Raw genomic sequence first — 17,621 nt, 5'->3', positions numbered from 1 at the left:
TATTTACATTATTTTTTCAAACCTTATGTTATAAGAGAGTAAATAATAAATTACACAATTAATTGATTGTAAAGGATAACAACAATTAATTCTAGGTAAAGAATAATTCAGAAAAATTAAGAAATAATAAAAATGATAAATGTTTAATATTTGGTATAGAATGTACAATATATATTGCTTATGTTCTATTTCTAATTTATTTAGAACACAGGTGTTATACTTCAAAATCCCTTTAATTTGGTAGTAATAATTTATTAAAATTTTGTTTCACTAAGCATATACAGAACATTTTTGTAACTGTTACTGTACAATAAACTGTATTTTTTCTTTACTATATTTTTATACCAAGATAATTTATTTTTTAGAACTAATTCCAGTTATAGGATTGACTTCAAGTATTTGCATACGTTCCAGTTGTGCAAGTCTACTTTCTTCGCTAAATGATTCTGGTAATGGTGGGTATGCTATAGAATTTAATGAAATTATTTAATAGTGAATATTAAAGTAGGATATTACTATTTTAAATTATTAACTTAATCAATTCGTCTTTTTCAATTTACTATATTTATAAACTATAGATCACAGTTTGATACATAATATGTATAGAATTTAACTTACCATATGTTTTAAGGAACATGAACAACCAAATACTGAAGGCACATCCCATTAATGTATATCCAAGACATGCTTTCCAATCACCTGATGGGGCTAGGAATTCACTAAATGTTTGACGATAACTGGCACGATATAATGCTTTCTTCTCTTCTATTGATAATTTTTTCCAATCACCCTTTTCTTTCTCTCTTAATGCCTACATAAAGATTAATATAAAAAATAATGAAACATTTAATTTGTTAATGAAAAACATATAACAGCTATATTTTGTCAATTATATTTGGAAATTTACAATTATACAAATTATTTTACCATGACATCTGGGGTATTTGCTTTGAATCGAATAGCAGGCATAGGAAAATCAACTCGATCTAAGTAGGTAGGTTCCCCATTGTATCCATTGCCTACTATATCCCGATTACCAATTTTATCTGGGAATACTGGACCAGGCAAAGCCATTCCACGGGTACACATATATGGTACACTTTGTCGTAAACGGAAGAGGAATAACTTGTTAGCCATTGTGTACTGAAATAATAAGATTATTTAATGATGTGTAAAATTTTTTATATTTCATCTTTCATAAATATCCATATTATCTAATATTTTGAAAAAGTCAATCCCTTGTTTAAGCTTTATTGATACGAGATATGTGATTATATTAAAAAACGAAGTATAAAAACTTTTAGATACGAAATATTATTGATAAAATATTTAAATACTTTTGAAATATTAATGTAATTTACAACAGCATGAAATTAAAAAATATATAAAAACACTATAATTTTTCTATATTACATATTGATCATCTCGTTCGGTGGTTATCTAACACTCAATTGCACGAAAAGTATGTAAAAATTAAAATGATATATGTTTTAACTTATCAGAAATAATACATTATTGTATGATAATGTAATATTACTCAATATTACACGCAATTATTAACAAAGTAAGTGAGAACTTACTTTTTTTGCAAACCCAGATGTAAGGAAACGTAATATGGCTACTACGTTGTACAGTGGAGTGGGTTAGATCATGGTTCGGTATATTCGTATGGGTAATGCATTGTACGTGCATAAGTACTTAATATGTATGCATGTGTATATATATATATATAAATAAACTATCGATATGTAATTCGTATCTGACAATTAGTATTTAAACGACTATGATGATGGTTCAGTTTATTCGTGAAAAATTTTAAATTATGTTCTAAGAAACACTATTTCATTAAATGTTACATCTTCGTAGAAAAGAAATATGTTTATTTCGTTAAACACATAATTTATTTTATATTAAACGATAGATTTTAACTTCGTATCAATAATACTGTTATTTCAATGAAATTAATTAACAAGTGAAATTGTAATTTTCTATAATTAATGCAACGTACAAAACACTTTTCTGTATTGTAAATTTTGATATGATAGATGTTAGTAATACATATGTATACATTTTCAAATATTTTTTTTAAATTTATTATTAGACATTTTGCAAAATTTTAATAAAAAGTTGAAATGCATCTACCTTATCGACTAGGTGAATTTATATACGAAAAGTTACATAAAATAGTCTCTAATTCTGCCTATAGGATCGTATAGGTTGTGCGGATATAAACCCGCGGTTGCTTACGGCATGGCGTTAGCCAAGTCGTGTGTCATTGTACGTTGCATATGAAAAGTGTAATACATTTATAACGTTTTTATTTTACATGTTGTATATTAATGAAAAACTTTTTATACATACTTTAACGGTAAGTGAAAATTTCAGGTGAACAATAACAGCAGTGCCTTAAGAGATAAATGATATTTGTAGGCAAGTTCTGTTCAAAGATTCAGTGAGGTTTTGATATGGCGGCAAATTTTAGTTAGGCAAGCATTTATTGTAAAACGATAATATTCTTTAGTTATTCCATCGGTTATTTAAATGTGAGTGTGTCCCAATTTTTGTGTTACATTACAAGTAAAGCAGGGTCGATTGTAATATTAAGTTATAGCTAAAAATTGAAATGCTGTATGTTTCTGCATTTTAAAGCACAGTGGCGACATATCATGGCGACAAGAATTTCTTAGCTGCGGTTGTGTATCTCGGTTATTTTCATACCGAATAAGTACGCCAAGGAATTTCTTTGTGAAATAACATATTTAGTAAATTGACATATTGTATATAAAATTCTTTTCATTGAATTTTCAATTACATTTTAATCATCTGCATTAAAGTGATGTAATTATATTGTATTAGCTAGGCATAACATGCAGTTAGTCTGTCCTGTGTATATTCTTTATGACATTATGACTGAAATAAAGAATTGTAATACAGTAGCTGTATATTAATTTCAAATATTACTGTTTTTATGTCTATTCACATATTGATTTTTTATACTTCTTTAAGATTACTTAAAATGAACAAGCGCCGTAGAACATCTTCAGTTGCAAGTAGAGGAACAGAAGATGATGGGGATGATATACCACGTGAACCAACAAAGAGACGAAAAAAATTGGACCCTGTAAGTTGTTTTATTGTAGATCCTTAAATATATAAAATGAATTGAAAATTGAATCTTAACATTTATTTGATTTACAATGTTTAGAGTGACTTGTGTCAACAATTGTATGATGTGTTGAGAAATCAAAAAAAGGAAGATGGAACGCTATTGTGTGACGCATTCATACGTGTGCCTAAACGTCGACAAGAACCAGGATATTATGAAGTTGTAACAAATCCTATAGACCTATTAAAGGTTCAGCAAAAACTGAAAACAGATGAATATAGGGATATGGATGATTTAGCTGCTGATATTCAACTTATGGTTAACAATGCAAAAGCTTTTTATATGGTAATATATGTTGAATCAAATTAATGTACATCTATATCGACATAGATTAATATCTTGATTATAATCATTTTTTAAATGTAGCGTACATCTCCTGAATACAAAGATGCCACTGAACTTTGGGAATTATGTGTAAATACAAAAAACCGTATTATGGAAGAATATGAAGATCCAGAACCCAAAGGAAAACTTATTCTAAAAGTAGCACGACTGGTGGGTAACGGCATAAAACTATGTGCATATTATAATTAATAATTTGTATAAAATTAATTATACAGGCTCGAAAAGCTACATTAAAGCAAGAAGATGCGGAAGATACATCTGAAAGTTCTACGAATCCTGATGAAGAGACAATGCAACAATTTGAAGACTTATTTGCTGCAGTTATGACAGCAACAGATCCAGCTGATAATAACAGGCCATTACACACAATGTTTCAACTGAAACCATCTAAAAAGGTAATAACTTTTTACCGGTGAAATGTCAACATTTTTCGAAACTGAAATATCGTATGAACAATCTTACATTTCCAGTTATATCCAGAATATTACGATGTGATCGAGACGCCGGTAGATCTAAAAACAGTTGCAAGAAAAATTCAAGAAGGAGCTTATAATACTATTTCAGATATGGAAAAAGATTTAATGTTAATGTGTCGTAATGCTTGTCAATTTAATGAACCTGGTTCACAAATTTATAAAGATGCTAAGCTTTTAAAAAAGATTATTACCGCTGCAACAAGAAAACAAGATACCGGAATAAGTAGCAGTATTCCAAAAATTGCGACAACTGCGCCATCGACACGAAGTAAAAGAGGAAGTCGTACAATGGCACAATCTTTAATAGCCCAAACTGCGTCGTTGCCAGACGAAGATGAAGAAAGTGATGACGAAGAAGAGGAACCTGCAGAAACTGAAGAAGCTGACAATCCACAATGGCAGCTGTTTCAGACTATAAGAACAGCACCTAACAATCAAGGTATTTAAATGGTTTACAATACCTCTAATGTTACAACGTTTTATGATAATAGTATTAGTAATATTTTTGTTCCTTGCATAGGAGTTAGAATGAGTGAATATTTTTGGAAACTGCCATCGAAGAGATTATATCCTGATTATTATAAAATGATTAAGAATCCTATTTCTTTATTACAAATTCGTACGAAGATAAAGGTAGTGAAGAAAAAAAAAAATAATAATCTCACCTTTTCAAAATTACTGTTACTTAATTTTTCGTTATTTTAGAAAGGTGAATATGGTACTGTTAGTGAAGTAGCTGGTGACATGAATATTATGTTTGAAAATGCAAAGAAATATAATATTCATACATCTAGATTATACAAGGTAATGTATATTAATTGATTTAAATCTATCTATGTTCTTAACTTATATTACTTACTTTTATTGCTTTGTGTTAAAGTGTGCTGTAAAACTACAAAAGATTATGCAGGAGAAAGTGCAAGAATTATTAGAATTTGATCAGGTAAATAAAACTCTGTCGAGGTAAGAACGTATTTTTCTTTAATTATATAATTTCTTTTACAATTGAATTGTAATAGATTTTAGCACATTAGAATATTTAATGTGCTGAAATATCAATCAATATTATATAAAAGATTATATTAACACAAATTGTTTTTTTATACTAAATAAATTGTGTATAAATTTTACATGTTTTATATTGCATTTAGGATTCAGATTCAGATAGTGAATTTGAAAATAGTTCTCATCAACCTAAACTTATTAAACGTGCTTCAAATCTATTAACACGTGGAAAATATAAAGACAATATTCCGTTGAAAAAGAGATTGTATGCATTGGTTAAATGTGTTATGGAATACGTTGTAAGTAATTCCAATCTTAAATACTGAAACTGAAGCTTATCAATATAGAGTTCTTTGTTGTATTACAGTGCGAAGATGGACGGCAACCAATGTTAATGTTCATGGAAAAGCCTTCAAAAAAATTATATCCAGATTATTATCAAGTAATAGCAGAACCTATTGATATGTTAGCTATTGAAGCTAATATCAAAGCAGAAAAATATCAGAGTGAAAACGAATTGATACAAGATTTCAAGGTATATTTTATACATGTATATATTTATATATTTAATTAAATATTTACTACTGTATTTTATATGGCATTTTTCTTATCAGTTAATGTTTAATAACTGTCGTCAATACAATGAAGAAGGTTCTTTAATATATGAAGATGCAAATACTTTGGAAAGAGTTTTAATGGATAAAGTGAAAGAGTTAGGTCCTTTGCCAGACACGCCGAAACCTACGAAATCCAGTGCATCTACGCCTACTCGTAATGTTGGGTATGTAATATGTTTAAATATGTCCTAAAATATTGTTTTGGCATGGGATAGCTTTTTGATTTTTGGGACATCCTGTATATGACTACAGAAATATACATGTATTAGAATTTATTTACAAAGGTTGTAACATGATTGATGTGTAAAAATGTAATATACATTTTTACAATTACATAGGAGACCTAAAAAAGTTGTACCATTACACTTACAAAAATTGAAAACTATGTATGATACTATAAAGGATTATCACGATGCAAAAGGGAGACAATTATCTTTAATTTTTATGAAATTGCCAAATAAAAACGAGTATCCCGATTATTATGAAGTTATAAAACAACCAATGAATATGGAAAAAATTGCTTCTACGCTGAAAAATAATGGATATGACAATTTGGATGAACTCGTGTCTGATTTCATCTTAATGTTTGATAATGCTTGCAAATATAATGAGCCTGATTCACAAATATATAAGGTTTGTATGTCGATATATATTGAAATATTTATTTGAGAGTAAAATAAAGTTTTAAATAAATCATGATATTGATTTCGAAACGAAACGAAACAAAGATTTATTTATTTAAAAGTTATAGTCTGTTATTTTTTTTTTTTTTTTTTAATAATTCTAAATATAAGAAAAGATAAATTATATAGAGTAACGAATTTATCGTAATTGATAACAGTTACTTTTACGTTAGTTAATGACCTCAAATATTATCGAAAAATGTAATTATTGTTATATTTATAGCCCAGATTAAATTGATTTTATAGAATCTTTACTATAGTGTGTAAAAATAATGTGGATATTAAGGTTCAATTGAAATTTCGCGCTAAAACATGGAAAGCTCGATGTGTTTACGGTCATAGTTTTTGAGGTTACGCGAAGTAAGCTTCCTCCGCAGCTTTGTCGTTTCATGTAATTTCGCGTAAAAATTTTAACATATAACAAATAATTTTTATCCGCGAATAAATATAATAATAAATTCTTCGTGAATATGTAATTTTACCAAAGTAATTATACACAAAGTTCATGGAAAAGTGTTCAGTAGATAATAATAGAAGTGATCTGCTTTGTAAGATTTTTGTGCATGTGTGTGTGCTCTGTTCAGAATGTTTGAACAAGGAGACACCAGCAATGAAAGTAATATTTTTATACAAAGAGCACTAAAAGTTCGACCTTGTTTTATTCGTTTAATGAGAGATAAAGAAGTAGATCAACGTTTATCAAAAAAATGCAAGACAAATGAAGCAGAAGTAAACAGTTAACTTATTTTTTTTCCAATATATTATTCTCTTCTCGTAGATATTTTTATTTATCTATAAAACGTTAATAATTTATGAAATATTAAAATGATATTCTAGGACGCATTAATTTTGCAACGATTAGTTCTTCAAACTAAGTTACAATTAAGTGAAGATGAAGAAAGTGTACCAGATGTATCAGCTGCAGTTCAAGAAATATTAGCAACAATTTTTACTGCTCTTTATAATCATCAAGATGAAGAAGGAAGATGTTACTCAGATTCTATGGCGGAACTTCCAGAACATGATATTATCGATGAAAAGAAGTATGTTATTTCTTATTTAATTTGCGTTACTTAACAATTGTTTATTACCTGTTCAGTTTGAATAAATTCTTTTTATGTATTAGGGTACGAGGATTATCGTTGGATTTAATTAAAAGGAGATTAGATCGCGGAGTGTATAAGCGATTAGACCGGTTCCAAGAAGACGTATTTACGTGTTTAGAAAGAGCTAGAAGATTATCACGTACAGATTCACAACCATTTGAAGATAGCGTGGAGCTTCAAGCATTTTTTTTACGTACTCGCGATGAAGTAACTCGTGGCGGAGATTTATTACACTCACCTGCACTGAACTATACACTTTTAGATCTCTCTACTCAGGTCGCAGAATTGAAACGTGCAAAACAACAACAAGAATTGTCATTACCCAACGAAGATGAAAGTTGCGATGGAAATGAGGCAAAAGTACATAATACTTCACGTCATAAAATATAATTTTCTATAAAAATTACAAAAATTTATAAGTATTTTTATTTTGTTTATTTAGGATGCTGAAACAAATACCAGCACAGAGAGAAATAATAGTGATAATGGTGGTTCAATGAGTTTTAATCAAGAAGTGTATAGAGCGGGTGATTTTGCGTATATAGAACCTACAGAACGAGGAATGGAGTATAGTGTAGTTCTTATAGAACGGCTATGGACTAATGCGGAAGGACAACAAATGTTATACGGCAATTTATTTTATAGACCAAGTGAAACTTATCATGTAGCATCTAGAAAATTTCTTGATAAAGAGTTATTTAAAAGCGATGCCCATGTCGCTGTACCTTTGGCTAAAGTAGCTGGAAGGTGTTGTGTTTTAAGTGTTAAGGATTATTTTAGAATGCAACCAGAAGGTTTCATAGAAAAAGATGTTTATGTATGTGAATCACGATACTCGACGAAAGCGAGAGCTTTCAAAAAGATCAAAGTGTGGAATTTCGATCCGGATCATTTGAAATTAATTTCAAGAGAGAAACCGTTAGAACCAAAGCGAGTTATATCAGTTTATAAAGAAAGATTAGAAAAGCATAAAGAAGAAATTGCTGAATTAGAAGAAGGAGAAAAATTGACGGAAAAAGAAAGACCTGTGAGCAATTCAAATTCGTAACAGTTCATAGCATTACAATATGATATAGTAATTTTTTGCTTTAAAAATTATTTCTGTTTTATAGAATGTGATACTATATAATGCAGAAGACACGGAGAATACTTATTATGAACAATATAATACATGTGCGGGTTCTGTAAAAACTGGAGATTTTGTTTATGTAGCAACAGATGGGGGCAGGCAACAAATTGCACAAATCGATGCTATATGGTCGACAAAAGAGTAAGTGATACATTTTAGAAATAAATATCGTATACAGAAATTCAAACAACTGTTTAATTTTTTTTTAGCGGAAAGTGTTACTTTAAGGGGCCATGGTTGTTAATGCCTGCAGAAGTACCACATACGCCTACAAAATTATTTTATAAACAAGAATTATTCCTATCTACAGTAGATGGTACTCATCCTATCGTGGCCATTGTTGGAAAGTGTGCTGTTCTTGACTATGGAGAATATATTTGTAGTAAGTATACGAACTAGTACTAGTACATTAATAAGTATGCATTTTATAGAAACATTTATACTTTTATTCAAATTGATACGTTTGTTTAGGTCGACCCACAGAGATTCCAGAAGATGATATATATATTTGTGAATCTTTATACGATGAAAGTAAAAGCCTCATGAAAAAACTTGGACAAGAAGGTTTAAAAAAATTAAATCATAGTTCAGCAGTAACTGAAGATGAAATATATTTCTTCCGAAGGCCTATTAATCCTGCTAAGGTGAGAAAACTTGAGTAATATCATACACAAAAGTCTAATAACAATAAGTAGCCTGTTATTTGATATGCAACTAACTGAATATAATTGCTTTGCATGTGATGTGTGTGTTATAGGTTCCGGGCGATGTGGCTCAGACGCAAAATCAAGTCAAGTCTGTTACTCCTAGCTCAACTCAGTTTGAAATGGTAATTTCTATCATTAACTACTGTTAAGTTTCATCTGTTAACAATATTACGGAAATGCATGTTCTATTAAAATCACACGCAAGCTCACATGCAAATTGATAATGATTCCAAAGATTATGAGCTTAAATTATGACTATACACTATATGCAATATGACTTGCATGTGATAAAAATATTGTGTACTAGTTCATATATCTGAGCATGCTTTTCATCTTATGCCGGCATATTCATTTTACTTTCTTTCTTTCTTTCTTTTTCTTTCTTACATGTTTTTCTTTTCGTGAAAGTATATTTTTCTATGTAGTATTTAATAGAAGTACATTATTTTTCGTGGATTTCAATTCAGAGCACCTGTTGGGTTTACCATATGTATGTACATACATATACGATGTACGTAGAATACCACCAAAAGTCTCGCTTCCATGTCACTCTAACCCAAATAATGTAAAAATCAAGCATTTTACTTTAAATGGAATGTATGCATAAAGTACTAATATCAAGGTTTTAGAATATAGACAAAAAATCAAATTGAACTATTGAAATAATATCATTATTGCTATACTTTAACTTGTACTACAACTGATATTTGTAAATTTCTGTAACTAAGAAAAGTCTATGTAATCGGTAGGATTATACAAAATTATTATATTGATATCAAAAGAAAATATATACATATATATATTCATAACATTACATTCGGTAACGGATAATGAACGTAACATAACGTAAATGGTATAGGAGGCATCACCATTGTTACCGAAGCTGGAACCCGATGTACTAGGCATGGGAGTAGGATTAGGAGTGGGAGTAGGAGTAGGAGTTGGGGAGGACAGCATGGACGCTGGTGGTCCACCGTCCGTTGGATCTGCAGAAGCTCAACCGGTGCTCTCCAATACTCAAACACCTGTGTCGACTAAAAAGGTAGGCCTTATCGTGACATTATTTTGATTATATGTTTCATTTGATTTATTTCATTTTAATTTTATTTATTTAAAAAAATATGCCAGCATATTTTTTGTTTTGCACCGTTTCAGCGTTGTTATTTAACATTAGAACGACAATTAGATGTTTTATCCGTGAAGGTATAATATCGGTAAGACGTTGACATTATAATTTGTGTTTTCCTCTGTTTAGAAAACGGCGGGTAAGAAATTAGTTACGGGCTATATTTTATATTCGAGTAAAATGCGAACGCAGATTACACAAAACAATCCTGAATCATCCTTTGGGGAGATTAGCAGAATTGTTGGTAACGAGGTATTTATTTATTTTTTACTGTTGATTTTTAGTTTACTATAAGAATTCATCGAAGAAGGAAAGTATGCAGATTAAATGGTTCCAAGCATAATATTATAAAGAAAGTTACCGAATTATTTTTATCAAACATTGTCGAGGGAGTGTTGTGTCATTCTGCATGCTTCATCTTTCTTTCAAGTACGTTACGATTTTCCCGCCAAAACAGCAAATATTATTACTGTGATAAAAGTTATTATTTGAACACAAACATTGTATGCAATAATTGTTGGAACATACCGTAGATTAGGTTTGCAAAGGTTTGAAATATTGCATTCTGAAATGTTAATTAAAATAGAAGGAGAAATTGTACAAAATATCCTTTTTCAATTTCAGTGGAGAAAATTGCCAGCAGGAGAGAAACAGGCTTGGGAAGAGAGAGCAATTAAAATGAACGAGGATGGGGGACAACTTAAAGGAAATGCTGTTTCAGTAGGCACTAATGCTTTACAAGATGTAGTATACGAATGTTGTTGGGATAATTGTGACTGGCAATTTGAAGATATGACTGATTGTATCGACCATTGTATCGCCGAACAAAATGGTCATGTTCAATCATCTTTTGTTAACGCCGCTAGTGGTAAGTGTATCATATTATTCTAATACTATTAAGAATAAAGTTTTAAGATTTATATGTTTCGATAGATGTAGAATTTCAATGCCAGTGGCGAGGTTGTGGTCGTACGAAAAAGTCTGTACCTCCATTTCCAAGTGTACAAAGACTTGCAAGGCATGTTAAAGAGGTTCATATTCTTAAGTCGAATGGTCGCATCATACCTCCTTCAGAGAGAAGCAAGTATGTTAAATCTTACTATACCATAAATACGTATTTTTAAATTCATCATTCAGTATCTTTTATTATTTTTATTTTAGAAACTACATGGCATCAAAAGGTCCAACGGTATTACCACCAATGGAAACAGGTAATTGGTTTTTAACAATTCAACTCTTTAACGATAAAAATATAAATTTCATCTAAGCAAAACGGGGAACATGTTAATATTCTGTGTATTCTTATGTGTACATTTATTTTATTATAGAAACATCGGCAGCTGCGACACAAACAAGTAACATACCAGTCGTTAAGCAACCTGAACCAATGTTCGTTGCTGTTCCTCCAAGACCAAGTCGTGTATTACATTCAGATGCCTACTTACGGTAAATTTTTATAATTTTAGTCAAATTTGTGAATTTTTAAAAACACATTATTTATTTCTTTAGATACATTGAAGCATTAAATGTAGAAAACCGATACATATCAAATTGGGATAAACAAATGAATGCTAATCCTGATAACACACAAATTCCTGATGTAACAAAATTACCTGTTGAATGGCTAGGTAACGGTGTAGGCAACCATGGAAATGTGGTGAACGCCTTATGGACGCTCAAAAACATGATGATGCGAGATGTGTTAGCCATCAATAAAACTTTATAGCTTATAATTCGTTAAGATCTATAATCTTTAAAATTCGATGCTACCTTAAAACAATTTTCAGGTCCGTCGATGCTAGATGAAAGACTGAAAAACTATTATTTGAATATGAGCGTATCTGTACTTCCAGATCATTTTTCTCATTTTACAGCACTTACAACACTACTGATTTCCGGTTTGTAAGTAAAAGCATTAGAAAATTGACTTCGTTAAGAAATTTACAAAGATCTGTTTTGTATTAATCATAAATGATTCAGTTTGGAAAAGCAATTAATTTTAATTCTTTCATTAAAGATGTTTTGGATGTTATTTTTAATACATCATCTATGGATCTGTTAGGAGTAGGATGAAACTATAATGTAAGAATCACCACTGTGTACATATTTCGCTATTTTTAATTTTAACTTTTCATAAACAAATTTTGTATTTTGTGTATCGCGCATCATGAAAGTGTGACTTGGAAATTTCTGTATTCATATTGTAATATGAAATTGTATTGTAAATATAAAATAATGCACTTTAGAAAACAATTTCATATGAACGAGAATATTACTATATCTATAAATGTTTATTTCGTGTCATACCGCGTTTTTAATTTATATTTTCAAATCAAAATCATATATGAACTGGAATATCTTTTATTAAAAGTCGGTCACTCGTCCACCGTTTTGCCAATCTCCCCACTTTGTTGGATCTTTCTCGCTATCTGTTATTGCTTCTCCATTCTTTGGATTAGTTTCTACTAATACCAAATCTACAAATCGTTCTCGTGGCGGTACTCCTATTATCATATTTATAATGATTATAATAATCTATCTTCTGTAATCTATACACTATTTACAATTCGTATTTATTTTACTTGGTATGGGTTGCAATCTTAATTTCTTATGAAACTGTTTCATTCTTGTTGATTCCTCTTTTTTAATACCTGGATTTGATTTCTCAGTTTGTAATAAAGTAGCTAAATATAATAAAATATACAACGGTTAAAATATAAAAATTATTAGGTTGCAAATTAAAACTTGTACACTTCATACTTGTTGCAAATTGTCTGGATTTGAAAATTGGCTGATTCATCAAAACTTTATTCAAAAAGTTAAACTTACTGAAACCAGCACAATTTAAAAATAAATTTAGCTTTAAAATATGCATATTTACATTTGATTAGTATGATAGCAGGAGCAATGAAATTTTATGCTATTCTTTTGTTATAGTTTTAACAAAACATCTAATAAAAATATGCTATTATACATACATATATACATGTATTATTTAATACTAGATATTGTTCTATAGGAACTACGCATACAGAATTTTTACATCTAAAAATCTGTTACTCTGCCTTTTCTTTCCCAATCACCATATCGAGTTGGTTCTGGTCCACGTGGGCCTCCTATTTCACCTGTTTCTGGATTAATATCATTTGGAAATGGTTTCAAAGGTTCTTTTTCTTGATAAGGATGTTTTCCTTCTTCCAGTTCTTCTAATTTTTCTGTCATCAATTAAATAATGTTATTTTATTAAAATAATATTATTTTTTAATATAATGTTATTTTATTAAAATAATATAATTTTTTAATAAATGTTTCTTCATAATATACCTATGGGTGTCCGTTCCCTTAGCTTTTTTCTAAATTCGCGCATTCTTGGACTTTCAGTTGTTTCATTTTCCTTTGAAAACAGTATTTGAAATTCTGAAAAAAATTCTGAATTTAATCCTATTCATTAAATTACTATTGTATTCGCAGTGCAGAGTACTTACGTGTGTGGAAAAGTTTGATTGAGGATTTTCTAATTTCATAATTTACTTTTAATAAATCACCAAATTTTAAGACGTTTGGAGTAAACATAATTCTAACCATCAAAAGCTTTTTTTATTTCAATGACAGGAAAGGTTATGTTACCATAAAGCTATAATAAAATTATTATGTATAGTATATTGATGATTTGTAGCAAAGTGATAATTTTAATCACTGAAGCTTTTCTTAGTGAATACTTAATTTAATATATATACATCTTATATATAATATATATACAATTGTTATCTTTTATAAGATAGTAATCAATAATTTCACATTAGTTTTATATTCTGAACATATATAAGAGGTAATTTAAGAAATGTAATTATAATAAACATTAAAAATGTTTATATCTTTAATTCTAATTGTATTGTAACTTAATATAATTATTTCAATTTAATTTTTGTTTACAGGTTCAAGGACATGAAGGAATATAAACAAAATACCTAATAAAGTAGAAACTTCAACGTATTAGCATTGCGTAAAGGAAGATTTGTTCTTTTTTGTTCAGGTAATCATTCATTAATAACAGTATACTGATATTATTTGTTTATTAAAACTTCATTATAAATTTTTTCACCAGACTAATCACAGTATTGATTACAATTGTAATACGTAAACCAAATTATATCAAAAGAGAGAAAGAACATGTTAATACATTCTTCCAAATATTTTTAGTTATTAAATATACCATTTATGATGTTATTTTTACATTATTTGAGAAGTAGTATACTGTCAAATATATCATGTAATTTTTGGAAACAAAATTATAGATTTATTAAAAAAATGACTATAAGAAATGCATTAAATTCAGCTCTTGACGAAGAGTTAGCTCGTGATGAAAAAGTATTTATTATGGGGGAAGAAGTTGCAGAATATGATGGTGCATATAAAGTAACAAAAGATCTTTGGAAAAAATATGGAGATAAAAGATTAGTTGACACACCTATAACAGAAGCTGGTTTTTGTGGTATAGCTATCGGGGCTGCACTTGCTGGTTTAAAACCGATATGTGAATTTATGACATTTAATTTCTCATTACAAGCTATTGATCGTATAGTAAATGGGGCTGCTAAAACTTTTTACATGACTGCTGGAAAGATTCCTGTACCGATTGTATTTCGTGGTCCAAATGGTAATGCTAAAGGTTTGGCAGCACAACATTCTCAGTGTTTTGCATCATGGTATATGAGCGTGCCTGGCTTAAAAGTTATGTCACCTTCAACTTGCGAAGATTATAGAGGATGTTTAAAAGCTGCTGTTAGAGATCCTGATCCAGTTGTGATTTTAGAAAGTGAAATGCTTTATAATTTTGAATTTCCTGTATCAGATGAAGCTATGGACAAAGATTTTACGATACCTATTGGTAAAGCTAAAATTGAAAAACCTGGTAAAGATATTACTTTAACGTCACACGGCCAAAGTACTCTCTATACGATGCAAGCAGCTGAAATCCTAGCGGGACAAGGAATAGAAGCAGAAGTGATTAATTTACGTTCTCTTAGACCACTAGATTGGGATACAATTTTCAAATCAATTACAAAAACCCATAGACTAATGACCGTAGAATTTGGATGGCCAACATGTGGTGTTGGTTCTGAAATTGTAGCAACAGTAATGGAAAATCCAGTATTTTTTCAACTTGACGCACCAGCTGTTCGTTGTACTGGTATCGATGTACCTATGCCATATGCAGAAACTATTGAATATGAATGTGTACCCAAAGATCACCATATTGCAGATTTTGCTAAAAAAGTTTGTGGTGTAAAAGCATAAACTTATTACGTGTTTTATAAATAAAATTTTACTTTCTAAACAATTGTTTAACAAATATTTACATATATTAAATTGTATAAATTAAATTATATTTTTAAAAGACTATGGTATTAAAAAGTGATAATCTTTCATTTTGTTTCTTAAAATACTAATGTTGAAAAAATTATTAACTAACGTTGTTAATTTGAAACGTTGTTAATTCAATGAAGTAATACTAAGAAAAAGTATTAATGTGGTATGATTTACAATATTTGTTTTAGTTATGCACTTCTCCAAAGAGACAGGAAGAGGAATACCTTATGTACAACCATACTGTTTTCATATAAAAAAACAGAAAACTAAGAAGAATAAAGTGCATTGATAACTTTACCACAAAATGTTATAATGGAACCAAAGTTATAATTAATGTAAGTATTATCAAAGGAACGTATTTATACACAACTTAGTAATAATGTACAGTCCAAGAAGAAAGATATTTTGGTTTGCAATAATTAGTAGAATAGTAATTTTAATTTTACAATTTATTTTTAATATTCTATGCCCTGATCATTGTGCAGATGCATTTAAAAGTTTCACAAGTAATTCTGAACAAGTTTCAATATACGATAATGTAATTACATATTTATTTAGCGGTCTCACGCGATGGGATGGTGAATATTTTATACATATTTCAAAATATGGTTACACATATGAAAACACTTTAGCTTTTTATCCATTATACCCTCTATTGATTCGAATTGTTGCTACTCCTATTAAAAAGATATTTTTTGTATTGAATCTTCATAGTTCTATCATTCTTGCAGCTACATTGATTAATTTTGTGTGTTTCATTAAATCTGCTGTTACGTTTTATGATCTTAGTAAGATGGTATTAAAAAATACAAATACGTCCTACAGAGCAGCAATTTTTTATTGTATAAATCCAGCTACCATATTTTTTTCTGCTATTTACACAGAATCTTTATTTGCTTATTTATCATTTTATAGCATGTTGAGATCTATTAAATTAGATCCGTACGTATCTTTTCCAATAGGTTTGTCCATTCTTACAAGATCAAATGGTATGATTAATATTGGATTTCCTATATATTTTAGATTACAAAATTTAGCCTATAGTTATTTAATAAAGCACACAAATTTTTCATTAAAAACATTATGTCAATTTATATTCAAAATAACAACTTTAAGAAGCATCTGTGTAATGTTTAATACAATAATTATATCAATCATTCCATTTGTTCTGTTGCAAATGTATAATTATATTACATTTTGTATTCCAAATTTAAACTACACATTTATTCCTGAACATATTACTAATTATGGTATAAAAAATAATTTAGTATTATCAGGTAGCAACAATAGCGAGTGGTGCAGTTTAAAAATTCCAGTAGCATATGGTTACATACAGAAAAAATATTGGAATGTAGGATTTTTAAATTATTATGAATTAAAACAAATACCAAATTTTATTCTAGCAATTCCAATACTTTATATTATGATTAGATGTATTAAGGAATACTTTTTTGTAGATAAGAGATATTTTTATACATTTGGATTTATTCCAAATATTGAAAACGAAAAACAGATAAAAATCAAGAAATATCCAATAGAAATGTTAGTATTTGTTAGTCATGGTTTATTTTTGACCGTATTTTGTATTTTTTTTGTACACATTCAAGTAAGCACACGTTTGATAAGTTCAGCAAGTCCATTATTATATTGGTATTGTGCTTTAACGTATACCCCTCATTCGATTAATGATGAGGCATATGAAAGCGAAGAAAATGCATGTTCCAAATGGAAAGTATTTTTCCTTAAACAGAAAAAATATGCTTTACAAGATAAACTTATACTATTGTACTGTTTAGGATATACAGTTATAGGTTGTTTCATGTTTTCGAACTTCTTACCCTGGACATGATTTATTTCATGTTGAATAATTTAAATATTTATTATTTATATG

General features: G+C 29.0%; 6 protein-coding genes across 15 annotated transcripts; 3 read left to right on the top strand and 3 right to left on the bottom strand.

Annotated features, from left to right (window-relative positions):
* Positions 1 to 116: 116 nt before the first annotated feature.
* Positions 117 to 1,670, bottom strand: LOC114878611. 2 transcript variants are annotated; one of them, XM_029192629.1, is made up of 4 exons: positions 1,581 to 1,670; positions 928 to 1,143; positions 619 to 811; positions 117 to 464 (listed from the first exon to the last, which is right to left on the bottom strand). In XM_029192629.1, exons 2-4 carry the CDS (start codon positions 1,135 to 1,137, stop codon positions 355 to 357), a joined length of 513 nt encoding a protein of 170 aa, XP_029048462.1. In that variant the 5' UTR covers positions 1,138 to 1,143; positions 1,581 to 1,670; the 3' UTR covers positions 117 to 354. The 2 variants fall into 2 exon arrangements, with proteins under 2 accessions (XP_029048462.1, XP_029048463.1); XM_029192630.2 differs by lacking the exon at positions 1,581 to 1,670 and adding an exon at positions 1,414 to 1,513.
* LOC114878606 (protein polybromo-1) lies at positions 1,585 to 17,251 on the top strand. 9 transcript variants are annotated; one of them, XR_006829918.1, is made up of 29 exons: positions 1,585 to 1,682; positions 3,007 to 3,121; positions 3,206 to 3,451; positions 3,533 to 3,661; positions 3,727 to 3,906; positions 3,982 to 4,426; positions 4,508 to 4,620; positions 4,693 to 4,791; positions 4,868 to 4,930; positions 5,139 to 5,291; positions 5,360 to 5,527; positions 5,607 to 5,773; positions 5,948 to 6,242; positions 7,130 to 7,335; positions 7,419 to 7,758; positions 7,841 to 8,425; positions 8,511 to 8,668; positions 8,737 to 8,909; positions 8,999 to 9,171; positions 9,285 to 9,356; positions 10,094 to 10,276; positions 10,490 to 10,612; positions 10,985 to 11,228; positions 11,294 to 11,444; positions 11,522 to 11,571; positions 11,689 to 11,806; positions 14,296 to 14,393; positions 15,919 to 16,065; positions 17,188 to 17,251. XR_006829918.1 is itself a non-coding variant. In XM_029192617.2 (27 exons), the coding sequence occupies exons 1-27, from the start codon at positions 1,651 to 1,653 to the stop codon at positions 12,084 to 12,086; spliced, it is 4,995 nt and encodes a 1,664-aa protein (XP_029048450.1). In that variant the 5' UTR covers positions 1,587 to 1,650; the 3' UTR covers positions 12,087 to 12,613. The 9 variants fall into 9 exon arrangements, 8 of the variants coding, with proteins under 8 accessions (XP_029048450.1, XP_029048449.1, XP_029048456.1 ...); XM_029192617.2 differs by lacking the exons at positions 14,296 to 14,393; positions 15,919 to 16,065; positions 17,188 to 17,251 and adding an exon at positions 11,870 to 12,613 and having other exon boundaries at positions 1,587 to 1,682; positions 5,139 to 5,288; XM_029192616.2 differs by lacking the exons at positions 14,296 to 14,393; positions 15,919 to 16,065; positions 17,188 to 17,251 and adding an exon at positions 11,870 to 12,613 and having other exon boundaries at positions 1,587 to 1,682.
* Positions 12,461 to 13,235, bottom strand: LOC114878615. Its single transcript, XM_029192635.2, is given in 2 exon segments — positions 12,461 to 13,044; positions 13,121 to 13,235. Coding segments are annotated over 2 exon segments (435 nt in total). The 3' UTR covers positions 12,461 to 12,724.
* On the bottom strand, positions 12,461 to 14,169 carry LOC114878612 (succinate dehydrogenase assembly factor 4, mitochondrial-like). Its single transcript, XM_029192631.2, has 3 exons — positions 13,846 to 14,169; positions 13,685 to 13,777; positions 12,461 to 13,575 (listed from the first exon to the last, which is right to left on the bottom strand). The coding sequence occupies exons 1-3, from the start codon at positions 13,943 to 13,945 to the stop codon at positions 13,406 to 13,408; spliced, it is 363 nt and encodes a 120-aa protein (XP_029048464.2). The 5' UTR covers positions 13,946 to 14,169; the 3' UTR covers positions 12,461 to 13,405.
* LOC114878581 (pyruvate dehydrogenase E1 component subunit beta, mitochondrial-like) lies at positions 14,408 to 15,658 on the top strand. The gene has a single exon (XM_029192544.2). It carries the CDS (start codon positions 14,579 to 14,581, stop codon positions 15,656 to 15,658), a length of 1,080 nt encoding a protein of 359 aa, XP_029048377.1. The 5' UTR covers positions 14,408 to 14,578.
* Positions 16,072 to 17,585, top strand: LOC114878609 (GPI mannosyltransferase 2). The gene has a single exon (XM_029192627.2). It carries the CDS (start codon positions 16,110 to 16,112, stop codon positions 17,577 to 17,579), a length of 1,470 nt encoding a protein of 489 aa, XP_029048460.1. The 5' UTR covers positions 16,072 to 16,109; the 3' UTR covers positions 17,580 to 17,585.
* Positions 17,586 to 17,621: the final 36 nt, after the last annotated feature.

This window comes from Osmia bicornis, chromosome 11, assembly GCF_907164935.1.
Source record: "Osmia bicornis bicornis chromosome 11, iOsmBic2.1, whole genome shotgun sequence".
In the NCBI taxonomy this organism is placed as follows: Eukaryota; Metazoa; Arthropoda; class Insecta; order Hymenoptera; family Megachilidae; genus Osmia; species Osmia bicornis.
The sequence above is the reverse complement of the archived record's forward strand: the minus strand, read 5'-3'. Positions and strand labels throughout refer to the sequence as shown.